Source organism: Bombus pascuorum, chromosome 6, assembly GCF_905332965.1.
Source record: "Bombus pascuorum chromosome 6, iyBomPasc1.1, whole genome shotgun sequence".
NCBI lineage: Eukaryota > Metazoa > Arthropoda > Insecta > Hymenoptera > Apidae > Bombus > Bombus pascuorum.
The window spans coordinates 9884607-9909040 of NC_083493.1; the positions used below are offsets into that span (position 1 = coordinate 9884607).

Sequence of the window (24434 nt, forward strand, 5' to 3'; positions counted from 1 at the left end):
CGCGCGACATATTACGAGCGCCCGTAGAGACCGCGTTTTATGTGTGTTCTTTGCCCCGACTGACAATGAGACGTAAGGAAAAGTACATTTTCGCGATGAGTCCTTCATCTTTTTGGGTGGCCAGAACGATGGATCAGGAAAGTAATATATAATAATATGTACATGTCGATAAATGAACGTCTTTCCCTTCAATGGCCAAAACAACAAAAGAAAAAAATGAAAAAAAAAATGAGTATGAAGAAAAAATGAATCATCATGGTGTACTTCGGCAGTCCCCCTATTTCAAAACGACTCTGTGAATTGTGTAATAAAAGCTATCCTATGGTACAGTGCATTCACTCATAAGAATGAACGTAAACCCGATACGTATATATAAAATGATATACATAATATACATATGAAAATATAAATAAATAAAAAAAAATATATATATGTTGTTGACTCCATTGAAAGTATGATAATATATTATGAATATTAATGAGAATATAAGGAGGATAAGCATTAATTACGGAACTATTAAGAGAATAATTAATATAAGTGCGGAATGTAACAATAAAGGTCGTGTACCTCGTAAAAAATAAATTGAAAAATACCATAAATAAGTTGATAAATCTTTTACCTGTCAGAGTTCCTTCCAATACCAAAGCTTCTATGTAGAAATACAAAAAACATAAACTTGTGGAGCAAAATAAAAATGACTATGGAAAAGTTGCAATATATAATGTGTAATGTCAATACTTTTATATTTATAAAACTGCTTACATAAATTAATATTTTTAGAGTGTAATGATATTAATAAAAAAGGCATCATATTTTTAAAAAACACGGTACTTTAATACGAAATAATTTTAAAAATACAAAAATACTACTGCTTTTTATTAATTTGTTCTTAATTAACACAATCTATTTATAATACATTAAACGATATAATATATTGTAGAATGTATCATTTTCGCCTGCTTCTTAAATTACGAGTTGGTACTGACGGTGTGATAGTTATTGTACTCTAAACAAACAAACAATATGAAAAATGAATAAATGATGTATTCGATAGATTATAGAAAAATTTTAAAAAACTTACCTCGAGCGGTTCAATATCTTGGAAAGATTCATCTTCTGTAATGTATAATTTCTTTCTACGAGTATTTTTCTTCCTTTCCGAAGCTGTTTCCCGAGATGGTAAAGTAGTAGTGCGTTTTGCACTTCGTCTAAAATATAAAAGTAATATGTTTAAAATTTTTAACTTAGAAAGACATACTACTCTTTTATATCTCATTTTTGTGTAATATACTTTGAATCCGAGGCAGAAAGATCGATCACTGAAATTTCATCCTGTTTCGGGGACGATGGTGTAAACTTCTTTGGTGGACGTCTTACTCGACGATCTTTAAGCATCACCTCGTCTTCAGATGTATTTTCACAACACTCTTTATCTTTAGAATGATTCTTTATTAACTACAAAAGGCAGTTATTAAAGAAAGTTAGTTAAACTATATTAAATTTTGTAATGAAGATACCTTTTGCTTTTCTAACTCTTCTTGTTGACTTTTTACTAAGCTTTCATACTTCGTCACCATCTCATCTCTATTCTTCATAAATGATTCCATTTCACGCTCTTTCTCAACCAAGCCATTCCTCAGTTCATCGTTTACTGCTCTTAACCTTTCATTCTCCTCTTTCCTTTCTTGAGTAGTTTGTTCTAAAAGAGCTAATATTTTGGCATTTTGCTCGCTATGTTTAACACGCATTTCTAACTGTTCGATATATTCTTGTTTTTGAGCAAGCATTTCTTTCGTATCTATTAGATTCTGAATTGTACTCTTCATTTCTATTTCCATTAATTTATCGCTTCTATCATCATCTTCTTCGTGTTTTTGTATCATAAATTTCATTTCTGTGAAAATGCACAATGTAGTAATTTTAAGGGGAATATCATTTGTTAAAATAACATACCATAGATACTGAACTAACCTTTTTGAAGAGAAATAATTTCAGCATCTTTCTCTCGCTCTTGTTCTTCTGCTTGTCCCAAACGATTTTCAAGTTGTAAAAGTTTATCATTATTCTCATCCAATAACTTTTGCAGCTGATCTTTTTCAACTTGACATGTTTCTAAATTCTTATCTAATTCGCGAATTTTTTCCTGAAGCTCAGTTATACTATCAAGATTACGTTCTAGCTCTACTATTTTAGCGGCATGAGCATCGAGACACTAGAGTTTTATTGAAAAAAATTATTAAATTTTACTGAAAAATATATACATACATATAGTATATTTATATGAATTTAATTAAATACCTGCGACTTGATATTATACTTTTCTACTATGGATGAAAGTTCTTTTTGTAACTTATTTGTTGCTTCTTCGTGTTCATTTTTACACTAAAATAAAATTAAACAGGTCATATTCCTGTAAAGAATGGTGATATTACTTATACATACCTTTGAAATATTATTATCAAATTCTGCTTGCAACGCGCTCAATTTCTGTAAATATATAATCTTTTTATTACATTTGTATAAAAAGATTTTACATTTGTATAAAAATTTGTATAAAAAGTTATTATAGAGTAATAAAAAGTAACCTACTTCCTTACACTCACTACAGTCACTTTTAGTGAAAGGAAGCTGCCCGTCATTCTCTTTATTTTCTTGTTCGTAATCGCTAATTTCTGTTTTTAAAGAAGTCTTAGTATTATCTGCATTTTTTAATGTCTCTTGAATCTGCATTTTATCTTGCTTCATTAAAGAAAGTTCTTCCTGAAGCAAATCAATCGATTGTTTATATTCTTCTGCATTAGTCTTACTTTCATTATTTTCTTCAACAAGTTTTTTTATTTTTTCTTCTAAACCTAATACCTTTTGGTCCACCTCTTCTTTCATCTTAAAAATAAAAAAAGAATTATGCAAGTATGAAAAAAAGAGCATCATATTACATCTAATTACCAACCAGACATTTTTCTTCATACTGTGTTTTAATGTCATCATATTTTACCATCAATTTTGTCAATTTATCTAATATAATCTCATAATCATCTGTCTCTTCAGTAAAACTTGTCTGGTTAGCCTCTTCTTTTATCACATTTTCAATAGTTTGACTACTTTTATTGAATATATCGTTCTTAGATGTTTGTAAGGAAGCTTCATTAGATTCTACGTGCGCTTGACAACTTATGTCTACTGTTTCTACTGCTACTTTCTCTTTTACACTTTCATCATTGCGATTTTTAGATTGTGTACTATTCATTTTTAAATTACATATCTGTTCAGATATATCTTTTAATTTGACTTTGGCAAACTCCAGTTCTTGTTTTAAACTTTGTATTTCAGTTGTACTTCGAACTAATTTTTCTTTCAGAGCAGAATTTTCTTTGCCTACTGCCAATACCATTTCTTCCATTTGAGCATCGGATATATGTTCTATAAAATTAATAATATATTAAATTACATCATGACTTTAAAGTCGTATAAAATTATGTATACATACCTGTCTGTGTATGCTTATTATTTGAATCTACTATTACTACTTCTACTTTGAGATCAGAAGATAAATCTTCTTCAATGGCAATATTTTTATTTCTACCTTTAATGTCTTTATATTCCTATAAAATAAAGATTTATGTTATTAGTGCACTTAATCGATGCAATGGTATATTTTAAAAATGTAAATAATAACATACATTATCTTTATATTCCCAATCTTGTTCTATGTTCTTTGTAGTATCAACTGTTTTTTTGAGTAATTCAAATTCATTTAATAACAAGTTCTCATTTTCCAATTTACATATTTGATCTTCCAAATCTTGTATTTTGTTTTCATAATTCAGTATAATTTTATTTTGATTTTCTAATTTTTCTTCAAATATATCAACTGTTTTAGTTTCTTCTGTTAAACACAAATTAATATGTGCAAGTTCTGCTTCTAAATCATCTATTGCTTCTTGTTTTTCATATAACTCTTCTTCTTGCTCTTTAATTATACGTTCTTTTTCTCTCTCTTTTGTAGTAATATCAATATATTCTTGTTTTGCTTCATTTAAAAATATCTTGAGTTTCTGGAATAATACACAACGAAAAATATGTTTAATATCGCGAAAATTATAAATATAGTATTAATTAATAATTATCATACCTTAACCTGTTCCTCCCTGGCAGATAATTGAGATCTTAATTCTTCTACATAGCGAATTGTATCTTCATCCGAACAGACATCCTTTTGAACTGCATTTAATAAATTGTTTGCATTTTTTAGATCTTCCTTTGACAAACCGAGCTCGAAAGTTATTTTAGTTTTTTCAGCCATTAAGTTTTGATTTGTTTCCTTAAGTTCCTTCACGCTATTTTTTAACAAGATGATCTTCGATGTTAAGTGTGAATTTTCAATTTCTAATTCTTCAATGTTTTTGGTGTCATCATTTAGATCTAAATTATTAATAGAAACAGACGAACGTCTTCTTTTACGACTATTAAGTTGTTCCAATTTTTCCTTATAAAAATCTTCAACTTGTTTTACAGACCAGTGAAGTACATCTTCTTGTTGTTCTTCCACGTCTTTCATACGATTCCTATATTATATTTGACAAAGTTTACATAAAAAATGTTAGCACAGAGGAAACGAATGATTTAGTACGTACTTCCATTCTGTTTCAAGATTTTTCATTATAGATGTATAAGTGTCAGCCATTTCTTCGCGTATCTGCAGATCGCGAGTCAATGCAGAACTTTTTAAAGTAGCAAGTTCTTTTTTCAATCTTTTATTTTCACTTATTAACTCATTGTAATCTTCTGACTGAGTATAATCAGAGTTATCATCAACTATATTTTCCCAATCTATAAAGATAATTCAAAATTATAAATTCTATTGTAAATTAAGATTAATAATACAAGACATACCTTCACTTTCCAGTTCTGTAGCATCCCAATCAGTTTCTGTTTTTATGCTTTGTGTAACTATTCGTGAAAATCTTGATTTAGTTTTCTTGCATACTTTCTCTTTTTCTATAACTATCTTTTTTGCAATAGCAGAAAAATTGAGCACATTTTGTGTTTCTATGTACAAATTTGGTATAGGATTAATATTGACTATTAAAATTATATGCTCTTTTCCAGATAATGCTTTTTGAAATAGTCTTGTTAATTTTGATTCTCTGAATGGGCCAATATGTTCTATTTTCTGTTTCGATAACTGTCCTTCATGAATGTTTTTTAAACATCTTCCTAATACTAGGAGACTTGTATTAATATTTTGTGCTTCTTTTAATCTGTCTCCAATATTTAAGGTTTTTTTTAATCGTTCCGATCCAGCCAAATCACAAAATGCAAACCTATCATTTGAAAAATAACAAGTAACAAAGCATGTAATTAATATCTAATAAAAATAAAAAAGATTATTTTCTACATACGTGCTAACTTCAACAGAACTGGGGTCATTCTCAACATAATATTTCAATAATTTTATGGTGAATATACAATGTGATCTTGAACTTCTTGCATTCAAAGCAGTTGCAGCTACTTTCAAATTATATTGTCCTGCCATTAGAACTTGATAAGCCTCAGAACCAGAGTTCACACAAACAGTTTTTAAACCTTTAATAAATGTTCTTCCATGGGTATCTGTTGCTAATTTAAGAGGCGTTCTCTTTTTCTGACATTCATTTGATAAAAGATCATATACAATTTCATTATAAATTTCAGCGAAAGAAACCCAAACAGAATAATGTGCACCAATACATTGACTAGGTCTAATAGGTGATTCCTCTTGCAATAATTTTTGCATATCTTTATAAGCATTAATAAACTGATATTTATCTACAGAAGCAAATGTTAGTAACTTGGTTTTTATCTCTAATTCTTGAGCACGTTCAAGAGGATCCAAAATAACAATATCACAGTGATTCATAGGTTTATAAGAAGGAGTAGACTTTGGTGTAATGTTTGAAAATACAAATTCTAAACATCTTGGTACTATTCCAGGGGATGTGGTAGTCCCTTGTAATGTATAAGATTTTCCGGAATTTGTAGTACCTATGAAATTATATTAAAATAATGTAGAACATTATATAAATTATTATATATAAATTTAGTTGTATAATATATTTACCATAAGTCATGATAGTACAATTCTGTCCACTTAAAAAATCTATCATTTGCTGCTTTATAGATTGTTCAAACAATTCTAGCTGAGTAGTTTCTGGTCCAAAGGTTTTAGTAAATGTAAACTTTCTACACACAATATCAGTACTATTGGATCTCTTGAGACAGCTGGTATTATTATCTAAAGTAGGCAATTTTGTGAACAAAGTAGTAGAATTGATAATTTTGTATGCATCTTGTTGCTCTTCAGATAATTTTAATTTCTTAGGGAATGGTTTCATTCGTAAATATACTTTAACTGTTTGTAAAGTTTCTGATTCTGAATTTAAAGAACCACTTTGTACAGTGTAATTGGATTCTTCACTCTGAGTTTCAGCGTCATAAACAGAAAGTAAATTTTTCTTAGTTTCCTTTAAAACACAAGGTCTCTTTCCATAGGCTAATATACTAGGATCTCTGCCAAATAAATATGACATGTCATCTGGAGGATTATTATAAGAAGACCCAATAGAATCTAATATGTTATCCATCTATAAACATTTGAAAAATATGTTATTCTTTTGTTATACTAATTCTTGTAATGGAAAAAAACGATCAAAATTTTATTCATACCTTCTTGTGATAAAACTTTCGATTAATTATGTCACATTAAAAATAAAATATCTTTGCACTTATTAAACAAATATTGTTTAATGAATGGAAAAATTAAAATCTTCTTTTGTTATTGCATACTTCTGAAAACAAATCTTATTTTTAAATAAACCGATAACCTGTTAATAATTTTAAATATGTACCTTTTACTTTATATCTATAGTAGTCACTTATGAAACGTTAGATTAATACCTGCTTTCACATGCTATATAAAAAAACTTAAACAATTAAATCAAAATAAACATTAACGCACAACTATTTCACAAGAAGCTCGTGAATCCACGGCCACAACAAACGGTTAGTATTTTATTTTGAAATCTTGTCGCGAGAATACTTTCCTCGGATTGGTACAATTTTTGATAGACATATTATTACCGCGCTCAGCATATAACCAATAAAAGTCAAGATATACTTTTAACGACCAATAAGAGTGAAGATAAAAAATTGTGTTCTGATTAGACAAAACGTACCTACCTTGTACTTAAAAATATAAAATTTAGTTATAGCAATTATATTTTAAAAAAATAGTACATATAAACAATATATAGAAATAGTTTAAATGTAAAAAATTAAGTAATGATTCCTCTTAATTAGATAAGGTGATTATAATAAACATATGCATAACCACATTATTAAAATAAATCTTTATTACATTTATCATTCATATCAATATTTACAGATCTCAAATTAAACACATATGTACATATAGCAGTTAGTACTCTCTTTTTTATGTTACCTCCACACACGATGACAATCTATAATAACTTTTGGGATAAAAAATATATTTTTTGGACGTTTGAAAAAGGAGTCCGATATTATTAAAAATTGTTTAAATTAAACGATGGTTAGAGGAAGAGACATGGTTATACAACGTAGATATAAATTGTAAAATATTAGAAAACAATACAATCATTTACAGAAAAGAAACATGATAAATATACCTAACATTTTATAATTGTAGGAATACTAACGTGAGCTCATAAGTCTTTTGTTGCACCTATGAAATATTTCACGCACCATTATTGACTTTTGTATCACGTTTCATGTTACATATAAAAAGAATATTTCATCCTATAATATCCACTTCAGAGTATTTAATCATTTCAATCAACAATGGAATTACAAGTAAAAATAAATTACTTTTTCCAAAGTACATCAACAGTTATTTTTCTACATTTTTATGTCTTTTACACACTTTAGTCACTATTTTTTTCATTCAAGTCAATTTTTTATTATGTATCAACAGAGTCAACTGTTGGAAATATTTTCAATCTAATTCTTTCATCACATGTTGATAACTTTAAATTATTTTTAAATGATGATTCCATTTAACGAGTTTTAAAATTAATACAGTAATCGTAATGTCAAGATTCATGATTCAGAATGCCTTTTAAATCATCTGGCAATGTATGTGTGATGTCATTTATCCTTTCTTGAAGTTTTTCCCTTACAGAATTGCCTATAGGTACTTCATCAACATAAGTCTTTTCTAATTTCTGCCGAATTCTAAGAATCATATCTACCAATTCTACCTCCTGCTTTCCTTGCACCCAGGTTTTTAAATCCTACAATAATGGTAATTTGTTTAAGAAATAAAACAAATAAACATTTTTATTTTTAAAAACAGATCAAATTTTCATATTGAACGCGAACATACCGCTTGTGATAATGCCTCAAGTTGTATAACTTGTAACTTTTGTGATAACTCTGTGTATCTAGTATGAAACCAACCAGAAAAATTAGGTGAACGGAAAAATCGTCGATATAATCCTACCCAATCTCCTTTTATGCCTGTGGTTAATTGTGGCCCAGCACTACTTAAAGTAGCTAAGAAATCGTTTGGATTAAATAATTCAGGTATAGGTGTAGCCTAAAATAATTATATTATTATAGTTTCAACTGTTTAAAACATTCAACAGACAAAGTGATAATTACTTTAAAAGGTGATATGTCCTTTTGTAATGGCATAAGACTTGCAATATATCTTTCAAGAGGTATCATAAAACTTTCAGTCAATTCTATCAAATGACGTTTTAAAAGAGCTGTTTGCACTTCCCCTGGCCTCTTTGTTTGGATACCTCTAAATAATTTCTTCAATATAGTTTTATCCTTCTGAAGGAAAGGTTTATACTGAGTATAAACTCCTGGCTTTGAATCTAATATTTTGAGATTCTCTGATTTCTTTATTTTGTACCTTTGATTCTCTAAAATATAAAAAATATTTAAATATTCTATGTATATACTGTTTCATAGAACTTACCATTACTAGTTCCATTACTTATTCTTATAATATGAGGCCAATGTTGTAGAGTTTTGGCAAAAAATGGATTTGTTACACCTAATATTACAGCAGGTGGTGATGGAGCATCTGTAGTATATTCTTTAAATTCAGAATCATGAATTGTAAAATAAGGTCGGTGATCAGCACAATATTTTAATGGTGCAATCATCCTAAAAAAATAGCATATTTTTTATTTCATTTTCTTATTAGAATTATCTTTAACTATTTACGAAATACAATAAAATACTCACGCAATAAGTGCTTGGACCATTTCAGAGCAACCAGTAGGTGAACCAGCCATAACAACAATTGGTTCACTAAGTAATACTAATTCCCATAATAAATGTACATAACTTACAACACTAGCTAAACTTCTAAACATATCTCCTTCATTGGCAGATGTTAAAATTAGTCTTCGAGTTGCATGAAAATTTGGCGCATGATCCATGGCAGCAATTGTAGGTGCAGTTGCTTTATAGTTTTGATTTGGAATATATGTCTAAAATATGAAGAATGAAAAATAACATATGGTGGAAATACGAATTAAAATGTATCAACTTTTACCTGGAATAAAACACCTATAAGTGGTAAATGCACTACTTGGCCTGGTATTGGAGGAGGCCATTGATCAATTTCTCTTACAATAGCTTCCATCACTGCATTGCCCATTTCAAAAAATTCAGGTGCAATTAAAGCACACAATTCACCAAAGAGATTCACAAATGGCAGTTTTGTAATTATAACAATACTCTAGCATATAAATAAAGTTATTATTTATGCTTCAAGATCTTGTATTTACATCTTTATTATTTTAGTATATAAAATAAACCTTTTGGAAATATCCTCTTGGAAGAGACTTATCTTTCACTTGACGAAAGTATACATAACCCCAATAATAATCTTTATCACATTGTAAAAATGGAGGTGACTTTCTATCATATTCTTTTAAGGCTTTAGTCTCTTGAAGGATAGCTCCACTCTGTCTTATTCTGACATGATATTGTGTATCTCCCATACAACCAGAGTTAGAATCGGGAAAAGCAAGATAACAAACATTAGATCTCTCTTGTTCAGATAGTTTGATATGAGATGGATATATAGCCTGTATAAAAGAAAAACAGATATCACTATAAATGTTTATAAATAAATAATTGTATTAAAAATTAAATATAAAATGTAATAAAACGTTACCTCTATAGCTTGACCTAATTCAAGATCAAAAGTAACAATACACATGCAATGTACCCAATTATGAAAACGTTCCCATTTTTCATATATCATTTCTTCTTGACTACTTATAGCATCCATTCTCCTAGTTCTTGAACAAGAGGCAACTGACATTTTATAAGAATTTGGTTAACATAACCACATGCATATATTAGGGAACATGTCGCCTTGATATCTTATTAAGTGACAAATTTAGAAACTTCTGTTTAATTTATAACTTAATGTGTGTGTGTTATATTTCCTATAAAGGAATTTGGATATCTGGAAACATATTAAAATATTATGTTTTATACTTTTATGCTATATATTATATTATACAATATGTTAGCTTATATGTTTATCAATAAAGAACTTACAACTTTATTTAAGGTACACATTATTCCGTGCTTTTGGATTAAAATTGTTTCCTAGACAGTTTTTCTTTCTATTTTAATAATCTCATAATTACTTTTAACTTCAGCATATATATATATATATATATATGTATATATATACATATATTTTTACCCTGTTTAATGATATTTAAAAACATTTAATACACTTATGCACTTTGTTTACTATCATTGAGAACAAGGATCAAAATGTCAGGGAAGAATGTTAATTGAACAATGAAAAAACTCAGGTATCAAAAACACGAGGATCATTACATGTACACTTATTTCATTATTCTTTACTATTTACACACAATTGTTAAAATGCCCACGTGTTTTCCATCTTGTAATAATAATAATCTGCCAAACATGTTAATTTGATTTCGAAAACGATGGTGTGGCAATGAAAATGTTCATGAATAACGTTTACACCAGTACTTTTCTTCGATGAAAGTATCTCCGTATGTACGTATTTAACGTTTGGTTTCGCTTTATTGGAGAAAGTCTTCATAATGCTCAGTATCTATAACAATAGTTTCATAACCTCCCAAATCAAACATGTACGTATTTTCAGAAATTTGATTTATCTGAGCGCGTCAATCTTGTCAGATAACATCAAATCAAAGATATATTGCTTATATACAGATTGCAATCAGTACAATTCTACTTCGCACTTTAGTCATGAGAGATTTGCTTATACCTTATGTCCCTAATAGTAATATTCAACCATAGCAGTACTGACCCTTTGTTAACTCGAATCATAAACTGATGTATGTATATATCTATATGTAAATCTTAATAGATACCAAACTTGTTTTTTGCAATATTTATACTTTCTAAAATGTTTAAAGATGAAACTACAAGAAACAAACATAATTGTTTTATTTCTCGTTTTCAACCACATTATATTTCATTCATTTCAGTTCCTTAAGAATATCAAAAAGAATACTGAAAATGTTAAGAACTATTTTTCTATCATTCTCATTTATATTGTACATACATACACATAAACATTCAATTTTCATATTATAGAATTTTTATTTTAATGAATAATAAATTATATATATATATATATTAGAAAGAATATATTAATTTACCTATAACAATAAAGATATTAAAACTATCATAAGAAAATTATAAATCAAAGTTTCAATTGTCAAGTGTATTATTGTATAGAGCATTATACGAACGAATTTCGTTAATGCATACATAATAAATATATATATATGTTTCTTTATATGAATCAATAAATTTCTGAATGGTATTATACAAAGAGGAAATCTTTATCGATGTGCGTGCACTATTCTACGCATGCATATTGCACCGGTATATTGATCAAAAATTTATGATTTGTAACGTGATTGTAATATAAATATAATTAAATGTATATGTAGATTGTATAAAATTTTTCACGAAACTGAATTTCATTTTACAGTAACAAATCCATAATTAAAAAAAGTTCCTTTACTAACGAATACTATGCACTTGAATAATAATAGATTTACCCTTGCATTTATTTTCTAATTTATTTGTACAATTGCATAAGTTATCTGCATTTCAATTATAATTTATTATTATAAGTTATTATAAAAAGTTAGACCACAATATTGATATTAAATACAAGATATGCAAGTATTTATTATACCTCCTATATTAACTTTAATATTTCGATCAAACTTCATTGAAAATCGAAGATATTTCAATAAGCGAAGCTATTCTTCTTCGCCAAAAAATTAATAGTAAAATTAGTTACAAGAATGTTAAATTTAATTGAAATATATACATATATATATATTACAACGTATCCTAGATTTTGATAGCGAAACTTGTGTAAATAAGAAAAGAATGTTATAAGAACATAAATAGTTTAAAACTTTACTAATAAGTTATGAAATATCAAAGAAATATCAAACACGAAGGGAATAGTATATAGCTATTACTACGATATAATATAAGAATTATATCAGCAATATTCACATTTATTGTTTATTTTTGCGTGCTGTGTCGAAGTCGTTAACGATTTTTGAAGGTAATTTCATGATAATTTCTGCCAGTACCATTGAATCGTTAGTAAGTTAGTGGACTTCGTACGAAAAGGCTGCAATCATTTACAAATCGAGAGTATGCAGATATACATTTTGTTTCTGCAATGGAAATACCTGAACTGCTGTGAGAGAATATCAAAACGGGTTCCCTAATAGAAGAATACAAAACATGTGGATGCAACTGGATAGCTGTCCGGTACATTATGGAGTACATAATATTTGTGAATTAAACAATTATTTTCCTCACAGATGGATATGTCGAGGAGGGCCAATACCTTGGCTTCCAAGATCGCCTGATCTCATGCCATTGGATTTTTATCTGCATTTTGAGATGGAATATTAGTTACTTTTGGAAGTGCTAAAAGTATTATACTACCTTCGATGGCCTGAGATAGCAAGCACAACTCGCGTAAATAGAATAAACGTAAGTATTGGTGGTCTATTCCTACATTTCATTGTAGTAACCGCAAGTCCATTACTTAGCATTTTTTATTTTTTTCATAACTTTTTAATAAAGTGCTAAACGTCCTATATTTATATAACTTTTTTTTTCTTAGGCTGATAGAATGTACTGACTGTAAGTTTCGTACTGTAAGTTTCGTCGTTAAAACCTAAGACACCCTGTAGATATATAAATGGATCTATTATACTAACAATAGAGCAAGTGGATACGCCCCTGGGTGCACGAATCCGCGCGTGCTTAATCTTTGCGACTGTCACATTCTGTCAAGCCCGGTTGTCAGCCTATGCTCATCAGCCATGCTATGTCTAACTGTAAAAAATAACTTTTAGCCATTAAGTGTCACTTGGTGCAGTTCCAAACTAGTAGATAAAAAACGGTGGCTTGCAATCGCGATCAAACATGTACCGTATCTTTCCCGATCTAATAACTGATACGGGTGTGTCTACGCGCGTGTTCCGATACGTGATCAAGTATGTCAGTCAGTTTGTAAAAGTGCAAGCTTGTAGCTGTAGCAAACATTAGGTTACCAATAAACAGTAAATTTCCTAACGATGTCAGCTGACATCCTGCAGGATAAGAGCGTAGCCTTGAATGGCAAGAATGACGTACCGGTAGTCTCGCAACCCATTACCAGGGGTGGACTTAGGGTTTACAAGATTGTTGTTTTGGGCGATGGTGGTGTTGGTAAATCAGGTATAATACAATTTTATTTGTCATCGTTTAATTAAAAAAACATGTTATATCTCATATGTATTATGGAAATTAATTTTTCAGCTGTCACATTACAATTTGTCAGTCATAGCTTTCTTGATTATCATGATCCAACTATAGGTAAGAGTTTATTTCATGTATGTTGTAATGAAAATTGAAAAGTCTGAAAAATGTCTGTAAAATTTTGTTCTTATTATTTCTTAACTTTTGGAGGAATATATCATTTAATGTTCTTTTTTATTGACAGAGGATTCATATCAACAACAAGCAGTTATAGATGGTGAAGCTGCACTTTTAGATATATTGGACACTGCAGGCCAGGTCAGAATTTGTTTTTAACATGGTTTCATAAGAAAGTGAATTCATCGTATTGTAATTTTATATATACATAAATGTTATATGTCATATAGTTTTTTTATATGTAGGTGGAATTTACAGCTATGCGTGACCAATATATGAGATGTGGAGAAGGTTTTATGATATGTTATTCTGTAACTGATAGACATAGTTTTCAGGAAGCTTTGGAATATCGAAAATTGATAACACGTGTGAGAGCTAATGAAGATATCCCATTGGTATTAGTTGGTAACAAATTTGACTTGCAGCATCAACGAAAGGTAAAACACAACTTTTCATTCTAACTGAGATTTACTGATTTTGTTAACATGAGAAACATATTATAGGTAACTACAGAAGAAGGAAAGGCACTTGCTGAGCAGCTTGGTTGCCCCTTTTATGAAACATCTGCAGCTCTTAGACAGTTTATAGATGATGCATTTTATTCATTAGTCAGACAAATTCGAGCTAAAGAAAGGTCAAGAAATTCGGTACGTAAACACAGTCGTTGGTGGCGGCTGCGTTCAATTCTTGCCTTTATATTTAGAAGGAAGCAAAGACATGTCAATAGTCATCATTATTCCCCTTAATTGACGTATTTGCATAGATATCTTTTTGATAGCGTTTGTTTTAAATTAACAAATTATGGCAACATAAACAGTTTGGAATTCTACAGATTACACAACGAACAAAATTTTTTATGCTTCTTTTGTATTTTATAACAGTCTCTCAATTTAGGGATTAATTCACTAATATGTCACTGCCTCATCTTTAACCCCATTATATTTTAAATGTAGTAATGGAAACATGAAATATAGACTGCAGTTCATTATTTTTATTATAAACTTTACACTAATAGCTTCTATTACATTGAGAAGTTATTTAAAAACTTATATGAAAAAAAGTTAAACATGAGATGATACAAGCAACAAGGATGTGATCTCCTAAAAAACTTTCAATATAACAGTATAAGATGTCCATAACTCTGTTCCCAAGGTTGCTAGTTTTTTCATTATTATTTATTAAAAAAGGCTATTAATATTACTTACAATATATGTATCTTATCAGGAACAATAACTAATAACTGTAATTTAAGGCCTAATTATATTAGGAGTATCTTACTTTTGTTTTTTTAAATTAATATAATTGCAGTTTTTATTTAATATTTTCTCTCCAGTTAAAATTTTGATTATTGTTTTATAACTACTATTTTATATGACCAAAGAATTTAATATTTCATATTACATGAAATATTAAATGAAAATTTGTAAATGCAGAATATATAGTATACGTGAGATGAATAGAAAGTTTTGTAATGCTAAATAATTGTTATATTATGACAATTAATCGTATAAAGTTAAACTAAAATTTATTTATACCAATTTAATTTTCTATAGAAAAAAATGAAAATTGTGAATGGTTTTATATCGAATTAAATTATTACAAAGTATACGAAAGTTATAATGATTTGTAAAGTTTACAAATGTTATTTGATGAAGTCGCACAAAGTGAACAATTTTTAAAACGATATTTTCCAATCAAAAGGAGTATTTACACAAATATATTTTTATTTTTAAGAATTGAAGAGATAATACTAGTAATGTATTTGATTAATAAGTCAACAAAATTTTATGTTCATAGACTACTAATACTTTTCCTCTAAGTTTGAGTTCTAGAAACTTCGAATAGTAAATCCACGCTCTGGAGAGCGTTCTTTCGTCTTCGGTAAAAGAGATTTAGTCATATGCTCTCGATTCTTCTCCACTGGTTTTATGATGATATGGACGCTAGGAGCACTACTTTCACTATCTGTCTGTTGTGATGGAATGTCCAATTGGCAATGCGTCCAATTAGATAAATAATAATTGCGCAAAATCTCGGATAGATATACGTCTAGGTAATGAATATCTTATGTATTCGTAAGAGAATCTAGGATTGTTTTATTTTCTGTTATCTTTCGGCATAGTAGGATGTGTCAATACATGTGGAATTATTGACAACTGCTACTTAAACATAAATCCGTTACTTTCATTGAGGATGATTTTTTGTATTTTCCTTACAGTGCCATATTTTTTAAAGCTGATTTGAAAAATCCGTTTCACATGCTTACAGTCATCATTCTGTTACTCTATTATTACAGAATACCTTAATGATCATATAAGTAATTCTCCATCATAAATATAATTTTTCCACATTTGCCACACTTATCCATTTGGTAAAGCTTTTTTAATATATTTTGTTGCCAAATAAAAATTTTCTACCTTCATACTTGACATGTAGAGCTCCATTATCTTGTGGAAAATTATTCCTATTCTAACTAAATGATTACCAATGAATATCATATAGAGGCTAGTATCTGTTTCTCTATATACTGTGGCTTTATTATCAATACTGATGCAAGATCTCAGGTAAATTTTGTATCTCCACGTCTGTTACATAGAGCTCCATTATCCTGTAGAAAATCATTCCTATTCATCAAATAATTTGATCAATGAGTATTATATGGACACATTTCATAGTATACTATGACTCTGCCATTAACAAATATGATCCAACATATAATTAATAGATTCTATTTTGATGAGCAAAAAGAATATAATACAAAGTTTATGCAAATCGCCAAAGTTTATTTAAAAAGTAAAAATGCGAGTAGAATACCCTTTGATGTTCGTTCACGCTGATTGCGTGAAGAATAAAAGAGTAACTTATTCGTCGAAATTACAAAAATATTGGTGCTCGTACTCTAGTAAGAGTTAATTTATCGTACGCTCAAGTGTCTTCGCTTTCTCTTGTTAGAGCCAAAGGTAATAAGGCATGTGGTGTCTGCTCCTAGCGTTCAAAACTTCACGTTTTCTTACATTATTTATTAAAGCTTTTAATTCTCGTGCAGCTTAAGAATACGTGATTTCTTTTTTAATGCATGTATATTATAAATCAGTTACGTTTAGTTATAAATTAATAGAATTATAATATACACTAGAACCTCGTTTATACAGGCAGGTTGAAGGATAAAGCGATTCAAATAACAGAGTAGTTTCGATAATAGTTCATTATACCTTTGTATACACATACATAATTCGAATGTTAAGATTTAACTGTTAAGATTTCAATTGTTTCTTCCTTGACATATTTTGTATAAATCCAAATGATCACATATATTAACATATTCGTTATAAGAATACGTGTTTGTACATGTACAATCGAACGTAGTTCGATTAATAGGGACTCAGCATTAACTTGTTCGCATAACGAGGTTCTATTGTTCTTTATATAGTTGCCAGATAATAGAACCAATCTATGATAGCATACAGTCAAGACATTACAAAAAAATTGTTAAATGTATATTTATATGTATATTAAACGTCTAGTCGTTACTTAATGTTTCCTAGTCAAGTCTTGCATTTTGTTAAACATGCAATAATTTACAATTTACAGACGCAGTTACGAATTTTGATTGCAGTTTAAAGTGATCATTTATATGTATTTATCATATCTTATAAATATTTATACATGTTGGTATTATATTTGTTATAACATTTTATAAACAGTTTACTAATAGGGAACATAATTATTAATATTTAATCCATCTTATTAGCTAACATAACAAATCTGACTATTTCATTTTATAGAACAAGTACAAAGTATTATTGTCAAATCTGATAATCAACTACATCAACACTAGCTTTGTACTAATACAGTAGAAAATATTAATGAATATAAATTATCTGTATGTAACAATTGAACATACAATACAAAATCTGTATAATTTATGTACTGTGTAAAATGTGTTTAATCTTTAAAACTTTATAATAATAAAAGGAGAGTATTTATCTGTTTTAGTTATTACTGTAATATTTTATTTCTCTTTATATTTGTTTATAAACTAACGAATCTACATGTATAAAACATGAGAAAACACTGAAATGTAATACATTTCAATAGAACTGTAATGATATATTTATATGAAAATGGAATTTTTAAAGCTAACAATGGCGGCGAGTGGTATCTTTGTCTGTCCATCGTTTGCTTAATATATCATACTGTATATGTATATAACCAAGAATACCCCAAAATATTAAGAACTAGAAATAATATAAATAATGTTAATATATAGTATAATGTAAATTCAAATTAATTCTGTATTTTAAGAAATACAAAAGAAACACATTTTACAATGACAATACAATAAAATAATTAGATAAAATGTAAATTTATAATGTACTACCAAAAGAATTTTAATAGAAACAAAATTTTAAAAATGCTTATTTTGAGATTGAGCAATAAATTTGATATGATTGAAATAAATTTATGTATAATTAATGTATTTAAGTTGTGATTACAGAGTGATTACATATACTTAAGTATATGGTTTTAATTGACAATTTTCGTATTCTGGATGAAAAATTTACAATAGTATTATGTACAGGTCCACAATTGTATGATAATTATTATAGAAAAATGGTTCATTTCGGATAATTACTTGAGTACATTCAACGAACTGTGACAAGATTTTAATTGTATTTCTGTTTATAGAATAAATATAAAATACAATATTAGAAAACATCCATTTTATTTATTTACATCCATTTTAATAAAAAAACATATGATAACAGTATAAAGTAATGAACAAATGTGTTAAGTCATGAAAGCTTGATATATAATGTTCTATATAAGTAGAATAAATTATTACTTAAGCAATCAAAGAAATAATTTTTTAATATTTGCTTAAAATATATATATTTTAATTTATTTAATTAATTATGAAAGATTGTAAATATATTGTTTGCTTTAAAATTTCTATTATTACTTATAAACTAATGATTATAAATTGTGTAAAGTACTCAAAACTCTCTGTTTTGGAAAAAGTTATAATTCAATTATATTTAATAAATGTTTGACACATATTTTTTTTAATCGCTATACGAAATACTTTTTGATCGGTTATTAATCTTCAGTGATTCCTCCATTTGTATGTTGATCTCTTCCACTTTCTACTATATTCCCATCCGTGGTTTCTGTATTTCCTGCTTTGCTATTTTCTATATAAGTCGTAACAAAAATAAAATAATTCATCTATCATCTTAAGATACCACTTTCAGATAAATGTATATCATATACATATATATTAAAAAAATTATGTATGCTTTTATGTTTGTATTATAACAAATTGAACAAATACTTACCAACTTCTACATTGTCCTCTATGCCTCCATTTGAATCATTATTCTTTTGGTTCTTTGGACTTGTTTGAGCTGAAAGTCATATAAACTAAGTTACTACTCTAAAATGAAATGAAATAATAAATGTATTTATGAAAGTTTGTAACATCAGTCCATTTTACAAATAATATTTTAATAGGCTTTATATTAGTGAACCCTCACCAATTAGTTATATTATCAATACATACATATTAGCGACAGCATTTTATGATGCATACTAAATCTAAATAATAAATGAAAGTATTGCACACTGTATTTAAAATGTTTAATATTGATAAACCTTTTATTTTTTCACGTATCGATATAAATATAAAGACTAAAATTTAAGATCAAATATTGTAAACATAATCAAATAAAATAAATCTTCTTTATATTCTTTAATAACTTATACTAGAGATGAGAATGGTACTACAATTTAAAATCATAATCTACAATCTCTTTATTATTTATGTTCAATTTAATGCTTTTAGTTTAGAATAACATAATATATATGAGAATTTATTTATATTCACACACATTCACATCTTAGCCGTTACTGTCTATTAAGTAGATAAAAAGTGCAATATACTTATTAGAAAGTCATTTGATTCAAATCTAACAATAGATGCATCAAAAATACAACAATTTTATATACACAATTACTGCATGAGTGTTTTTATTTCTGTGGACGCCTTCTTCTCTCCTGAGATAAGAAAGAAGTATCACTATCTTTCAGCATTGTAACAGAGAAGCGAGGACTTAGGCGCACAGCGCCAGGTGGGTCTTTTGGAAGAATTGGAATTCCATGGTATTTCAAACCACGCTGACCAACTAAGGATATTCTTATAGCTGATTCCGGAACAGGATCCAACTGAATCTTGTTAATTACTTCTCTTGTAGCTAAATTGACAAACCGCCAAAATATCACATAAAGCTAAATCAATTGACAATATGCAGAAATTAAACATAATGGAGCTGCATTAATGTTTCTATTAGCATCATCGATATGCTAGAATAATTTACAGGATTATTATTAAGAAAGCCCTTTTAAGAGGTACAAATGAAATATAATTCTTTTATAATTTTAATAGAATAGCATCAAAACAAATTATTTAAATTACAAATATTTCAAATCATTTTTTGATTTTAATTTTACTTTATATATACATGGTATCAAATAAGGAAAAGTATAAAATAGAACAAAATACAAGAAATGTATAAAGTAAAACTTACGTTGTAGAATAGGTGGAGCTTTCTTTTCAGGAGTTAGATTGCATGTAAGCTTAATTTTATCAAGATCATCCTTTAGCTAAAAAGATTTGAATATGACAAATATAACTTACTAAAGATGTTATGAAATTTTAGAACTTTCTACATTTAATGTTATACCTGTTCTATCTCTTCCTGCAACTTTTTATTTTCATCTCTTGTTACATTCAACTGTGAATTAACAGTTTTTTTTTCAAGTCTTAATGTTTCCAATGTTGTAGTTTTAGTAGCATCTAACTTGGTTAGTGAATCCAATTCATTTTTGCACATATTCAAATTTTCATTTAAGTCATCATTTTTTTTCTTTAACTCTTCTTGTTGTTCTAAATGTACATGAAGTGATGCCACCTCATTTTCTGCATTCTTGTATTTCTGTTCCAAATTTTTGCGTAGTGTAACACATTGATCTCTTTCCTCAGCACTGAAATATAATTTTAACACGAATATTAATAGGTATAGTACACCACAATATAACCATATATTATTATAGATTTAGATGTCAGTTGTTAAATTAACATTAATAAAAATGTAATGTTTTCCAAACTTCAAGATGATACAACTTATCATGAGTTATACAATGTTGACACTTTTGTTATAAATAAAATTTAAACTTTAAAAAATAATAGAAAGTAAAGTGCAGCTCGTAGAACGCAATACATTGATTGATATAAAATTGTTTCATAAAACAATACCTAATTTTAAGTTGTTCATTCAATTCGTCGATTTGCCTAACTAATTCGATATTTTCAGAAGATAAAGTCCACCAGTTGCAAATAAGCATTAAACAAGCAGCGAAAAGTCCGCCAACAAGGAGGGGAGGACATCGGCCTCCTCCGACTCTCATACTGTCAATTCCCATTCCTTAATTATTATATATTATATTTTATGTAACATATACACACGTGTGTGTTGTAAATTTGCACGTGCATGAAAAATCAATTCTCACTGCATGTCAGTCGTATTCTATTCGAACAACGAGATGAAGAGGAGTAAATGGTCTTATCAAGTGTCATGGTCCATTACTTACGATTAATTCAAAGCGATTAAAAAAATAGTGCTTTTTTAACCTCTTCTCTCGGCTAGGCCTTTTTCTGGTAAATTTTCACGAAATTTTCGTGGAAATAAACACGTTTAACGTGTTGTGGGCGTATCTACTATGCACTACCGGTATTGACAATGGTATATGTACATTTTATCACAAAAAGTACTAAATCACGTTATATGTTCGAGAGTCGCGATTTTTACCAAATATTAAGTGACTTCATTTATTTATTGGCAAACGTGACATCAGCGTTAAACCGATTTAAAATCAATGCGATACATTCATCATGCTGGAATAACTAACAGTGACGACTGGAGAGGCGTCTAACCAGACTAACCACGTAATCACACATGTACGTCAACACATGCATTGCATATATATATATATATATATACATACACACATATATATATTCCAAGCGCATGATCATATTTTATATATATGTATACATAGAAAATATATTCATTAAATTTAATGACGAGTTGGCTGGTAGGTTATCGAATACATGTAAAACAGGTGGTACGACTATTTACAGGATGTCGCTTTTTTATTTTCATGTATGTTTATGAGATTGTCTATAATGTTACCTCGCAGTGTAACCGGGAATCGAAGGACGCACGACGATTAAAAGACATACACATAACTGAAAGTTACAATAATATTTACTTTGATAACATTTTGTCCAGTTCATGTTTCGTTTGAACATGTGGAAAGGAATTATTTTAAAAATGAGAGTTAAAGAAATAAAAAATATATAAATACTTTTTTCGATTATCTAACAACGATTTTAAAAAATTAATTTTGTAAGTTGTGCAAAATTTAGATTTATTAAAATTTACAAAAGAATATGGAAAAGGTAGAAATTTGGAACTTTTATATGCTAAATCCTACTAAAACTGAATAGAGTAAAAAATAGCGCGATCACGTAATGAACCCAACTGAAACTCGACTTTCAAATCCATTGTAATATGATTGACTGAAAGATTACTGGTTCAAGAAAGTAACAAAACTATTTTCAACTAATTGATCGTATATAATATAAAATAGAAGACAGCAATCATGTGGCCCGAGAAATTCGTTCTTAAAACGATGTCATGTGAACTTCCTCCGTCAATCAATCCTCTCTTGAAACGGTACTTTTCCGAAAAATTTTTGTGAATGAATTTTTCGGATACCAACAGATATTTTTGGCTCAATATCGGGAATTTGCATTAAGAAAATATAATGCGTACAGAAATTGTCCGCAAAATCGTACACAAATCAAACAATGTTTAGTATACTACGGATATGTATTTATGCAAATTCGTATTTTTGTATGTTCAGGTTTCCCATAAATGCATACAAATGTGCAGCATACTAATTAATTTATTTTCTATTCGTGAATAACGACTTGAATAACTTATTCGTATTTACAAAATTCGTAATCTATTATCCGTTGTTCGAATTATATTTTCGTTGAATTTTTTGCTACAACTTAGCCGTTGCTTTTATCCAACACTGATATAAATATTCGAATTCTAGAAGAATACCGTAGGAGCAGGATTTAAAGTTATCATATTATAGAATTAGTATATCATTAGCAATATCTGCACCATTAACTTTGAGAATCAAGTAAGTCATCAAAATATTCATATTATATAGTTATATGTATAGCCATAAAATTGTATAATTGCATCGTTTTTGTCGATGGCCGAGTCATAGTATATTATAAAGCATTCTTTTATATCCATATGATACCTATTAATAATTATTTGGCGGTAGGAATAATTGTCAACAGAATAATGCATATACCAGAGGTGGAGGTTCAAAATCTTAACTCGGCGCTCTCAAGTATCCGGGAACACATGCCGGAGGGACTAATTTGCGAAGAGGTTACAATATCGAAGGATCTACACAGAGCCAGCTGGTTGGCGCTATGTACCGCTACAGATGATTCCATGACGCCGAGGGATTCGAAAAATTGTATCCTAGTAAAACGAATCTTGCAGATGAGCTTCGGAAAATATGGCGTAGTGAGGAGGGTACAAACCAGCATTCACAAACAACCGGATGGGGATGTATCGTACAAGTGGCAAGTGTTTATAGATCCACGATATCCTATACCTAAGACATTTGGTGTGTACCTACAGGAAACATTGCGGCATTTTAAATCCACCTCGGATCAGACACATAACTAACTCGAAGCTTCTACCACCTGACGAAAGTGACACAGCAGATATGAATTATATGTAAAATAATCTTGCAGTCTGATAGAGATAGTAACTTTTTAGGACTACTTGGCTATAGCTGTTGTAAGTTTGACAGAACGACGAATGATTTTAAAGGTTAACTAGATAAAAATGAATCTTAGATTATATTTTATATGACTAAACTTTAATAATTTATACAATTATTGTTTTTCATAATATAGATATTTTTAACATTTTTTTATAACCCGATAACGAAAAACAACAAGAATGATAATACAATATTTCACATAATATTATATTGTTTTATTTCAATGACTAAATTTTATTTTAATATATAAATCAATTCCTCGTGCTCTTTGACATCAGAAAAATATCTATAGAAATGCGAGCTACTGTCGAATTAGCTAGTACATTTACTTTTATCACATTTGTAAATTTTTTGTAAACGCATCTTTTTGGCAACTATTTCTGAACCCATAAATGTACGGAGTTAAACTTAAATTAATTTTAATCATTGTAATAATATAATTTTATGTGACATTTTTGTTATTCAATTAT

At 28.4% G+C, this 24434-nt stretch overlaps 4 protein-coding genes across 8 annotated transcripts; 1 reads left to right on the forward strand and 3 right to left on the reverse strand.

Moving 5' to 3' along the window:
- Positions 1-846: 846 nt before the first annotated feature.
- On the reverse strand, positions 847-7047 carry LOC132907934 (kinesin-like protein KIF20B). Its single transcript, XM_060961389.1, is given in 17 exon segments — positions 847-1006; positions 1082-1208; positions 1292-1496; positions 1499-1894; positions 1972-2212; positions 2299-2487; positions 2590-2883; positions 2951-3420; positions 3488-3602; positions 3681-4055; positions 4133-4565; positions 4635-4830; positions 4894-5324; positions 5403-6024; positions 6101-6623; positions 6706-6824; positions 6888-7047. Coding segments are annotated over 15 exon segments (4677 nt in total). The 5' UTR covers positions 6706-6824; positions 6888-7047; the 3' UTR covers positions 847-946.
- Positions 7048-7373: 326 nt separating this feature from the next.
- LOC132907748 (protein DENND6A) lies at positions 7374-11372 on the reverse strand. The gene is made up of 9 exons (XM_060961127.1): positions 10609-11372; positions 10217-10513; positions 9855-10127; positions 9590-9775; positions 9277-9524; positions 9005-9195; positions 8680-8948; positions 8402-8614; positions 7374-8309 (listed from the first exon to the last, which is right to left on the reverse strand). Exons 2-9 carry the CDS (start codon positions 10364-10366, stop codon positions 8109-8111), a joined length of 1731 nt encoding a protein of 576 aa, XP_060817110.1. The 5' UTR covers positions 10367-10513; positions 10609-11372; the 3' UTR covers positions 7374-8108.
- Positions 11373-12680: 1308 nt separating this feature from the next.
- Positions 12681-18741, forward strand: LOC132907759 (GTP-binding protein Rit2-like). The gene is made up of 6 exons (XM_060961148.1): positions 12681-13105; positions 13251-13824; positions 13906-13962; positions 14090-14163; positions 14268-14459; positions 14526-18741. Exons 2-6 carry the CDS (start codon positions 13683-13685, stop codon positions 14766-14768), a joined length of 708 nt encoding a protein of 235 aa, XP_060817131.1. The 5' UTR covers positions 12681-13105; positions 13251-13682; the 3' UTR covers positions 14769-18741.
- A 289-nt stretch (positions 18742-19030) lies between these two features.
- On the reverse strand, positions 19031-22045 carry LOC132907757 (Golgi membrane protein 1-like). 5 transcript variants are annotated; one of them, XM_060961144.1, is made up of 6 exons: positions 21338-22045; positions 20766-21066; positions 20610-20685; positions 20103-20276; positions 19362-19430; positions 19031-19217 (listed from the first exon to the last, which is right to left on the reverse strand). In XM_060961144.1, the coding sequence occupies exons 1-6, from the start codon at positions 21502-21504 to the stop codon at positions 19123-19125; spliced, it is 882 nt and encodes a 293-aa protein (XP_060817127.1). In that variant the 5' UTR covers positions 21505-22045; the 3' UTR covers positions 19031-19122. The 5 variants fall into 5 exon arrangements, with proteins under 5 accessions (XP_060817127.1, XP_060817126.1, XP_060817125.1 ...); XM_060961143.1 differs by lacking the exon at positions 20103-20276 and having other exon boundaries at positions 21338-22043; XM_060961142.1 differs by lacking the exon at positions 19031-19217 and having other exon boundaries at positions 19362-20276; positions 21338-21608; positions 21713-22045.
- Between the last annotated feature and the right edge of the window lie 2389 nt (positions 22046-24434).

Bases quoted from the DNA above. Each gene is read 5' to 3' on its own strand.
- LOC132907748 (XM_060961127.1), bottom strand. From the start codon at position 10,366: ATGTCAGTTGCCTCTTGTTCAAGAACTAGGAGAATGGATGCTATAAGT. The intron at 10,128-10,216 runs GTAACGTTTTAT...TCTTTTATACAG, and splicing joins AATTAGGTCAAGCTATAGAG to GCTATATATCCATCTCATAT. The intron at 9,776-9,854 runs GTTTATTTTATA...TTTATATGCTAG, and splicing joins CAAGAGGATATTTCCAAAAG to AGTATTGTTATAATTACAAA.
- LOC132907757 (XM_060961144.1), bottom strand. From the start codon at position 21,504: ATGGGAATTGACAGTATGAGAGTCGGAGGAGGCCGATGTCCTCCCCTC. The intron at 20,686-20,765 runs GTATAACATTAA...AAATCTTTTTAG, and splicing joins TGCAGGAAGAGATAGAACAG to CTAAAGGATGATCTTGATAA. The intron at 20,277-20,609 runs GTAAGTTTTACT...TTGTCAATTTAG, and splicing joins AGCTCCACCTATTCTACAAC to CTACAAGAGAAGTAATTAAC.
- LOC132907759 (XM_060961148.1), top strand. From the start codon at position 13,683: ATGTCAGCTGACATCCTGCAGGATAAGAGCGTAGCCTTGAATGGCAAG. The intron at 13,825-13,905 runs GTATAATACAAT...TTAATTTTTCAG, and splicing joins TGGTGGTGTTGGTAAATCAG to CTGTCACATTACAATTTGTC. The intron at 14,460-14,525 runs GTAAAACACAAC...AACATATTATAG, and splicing joins ACTTGCAGCATCAACGAAAG to GTAACTACAGAAGAAGGAAA.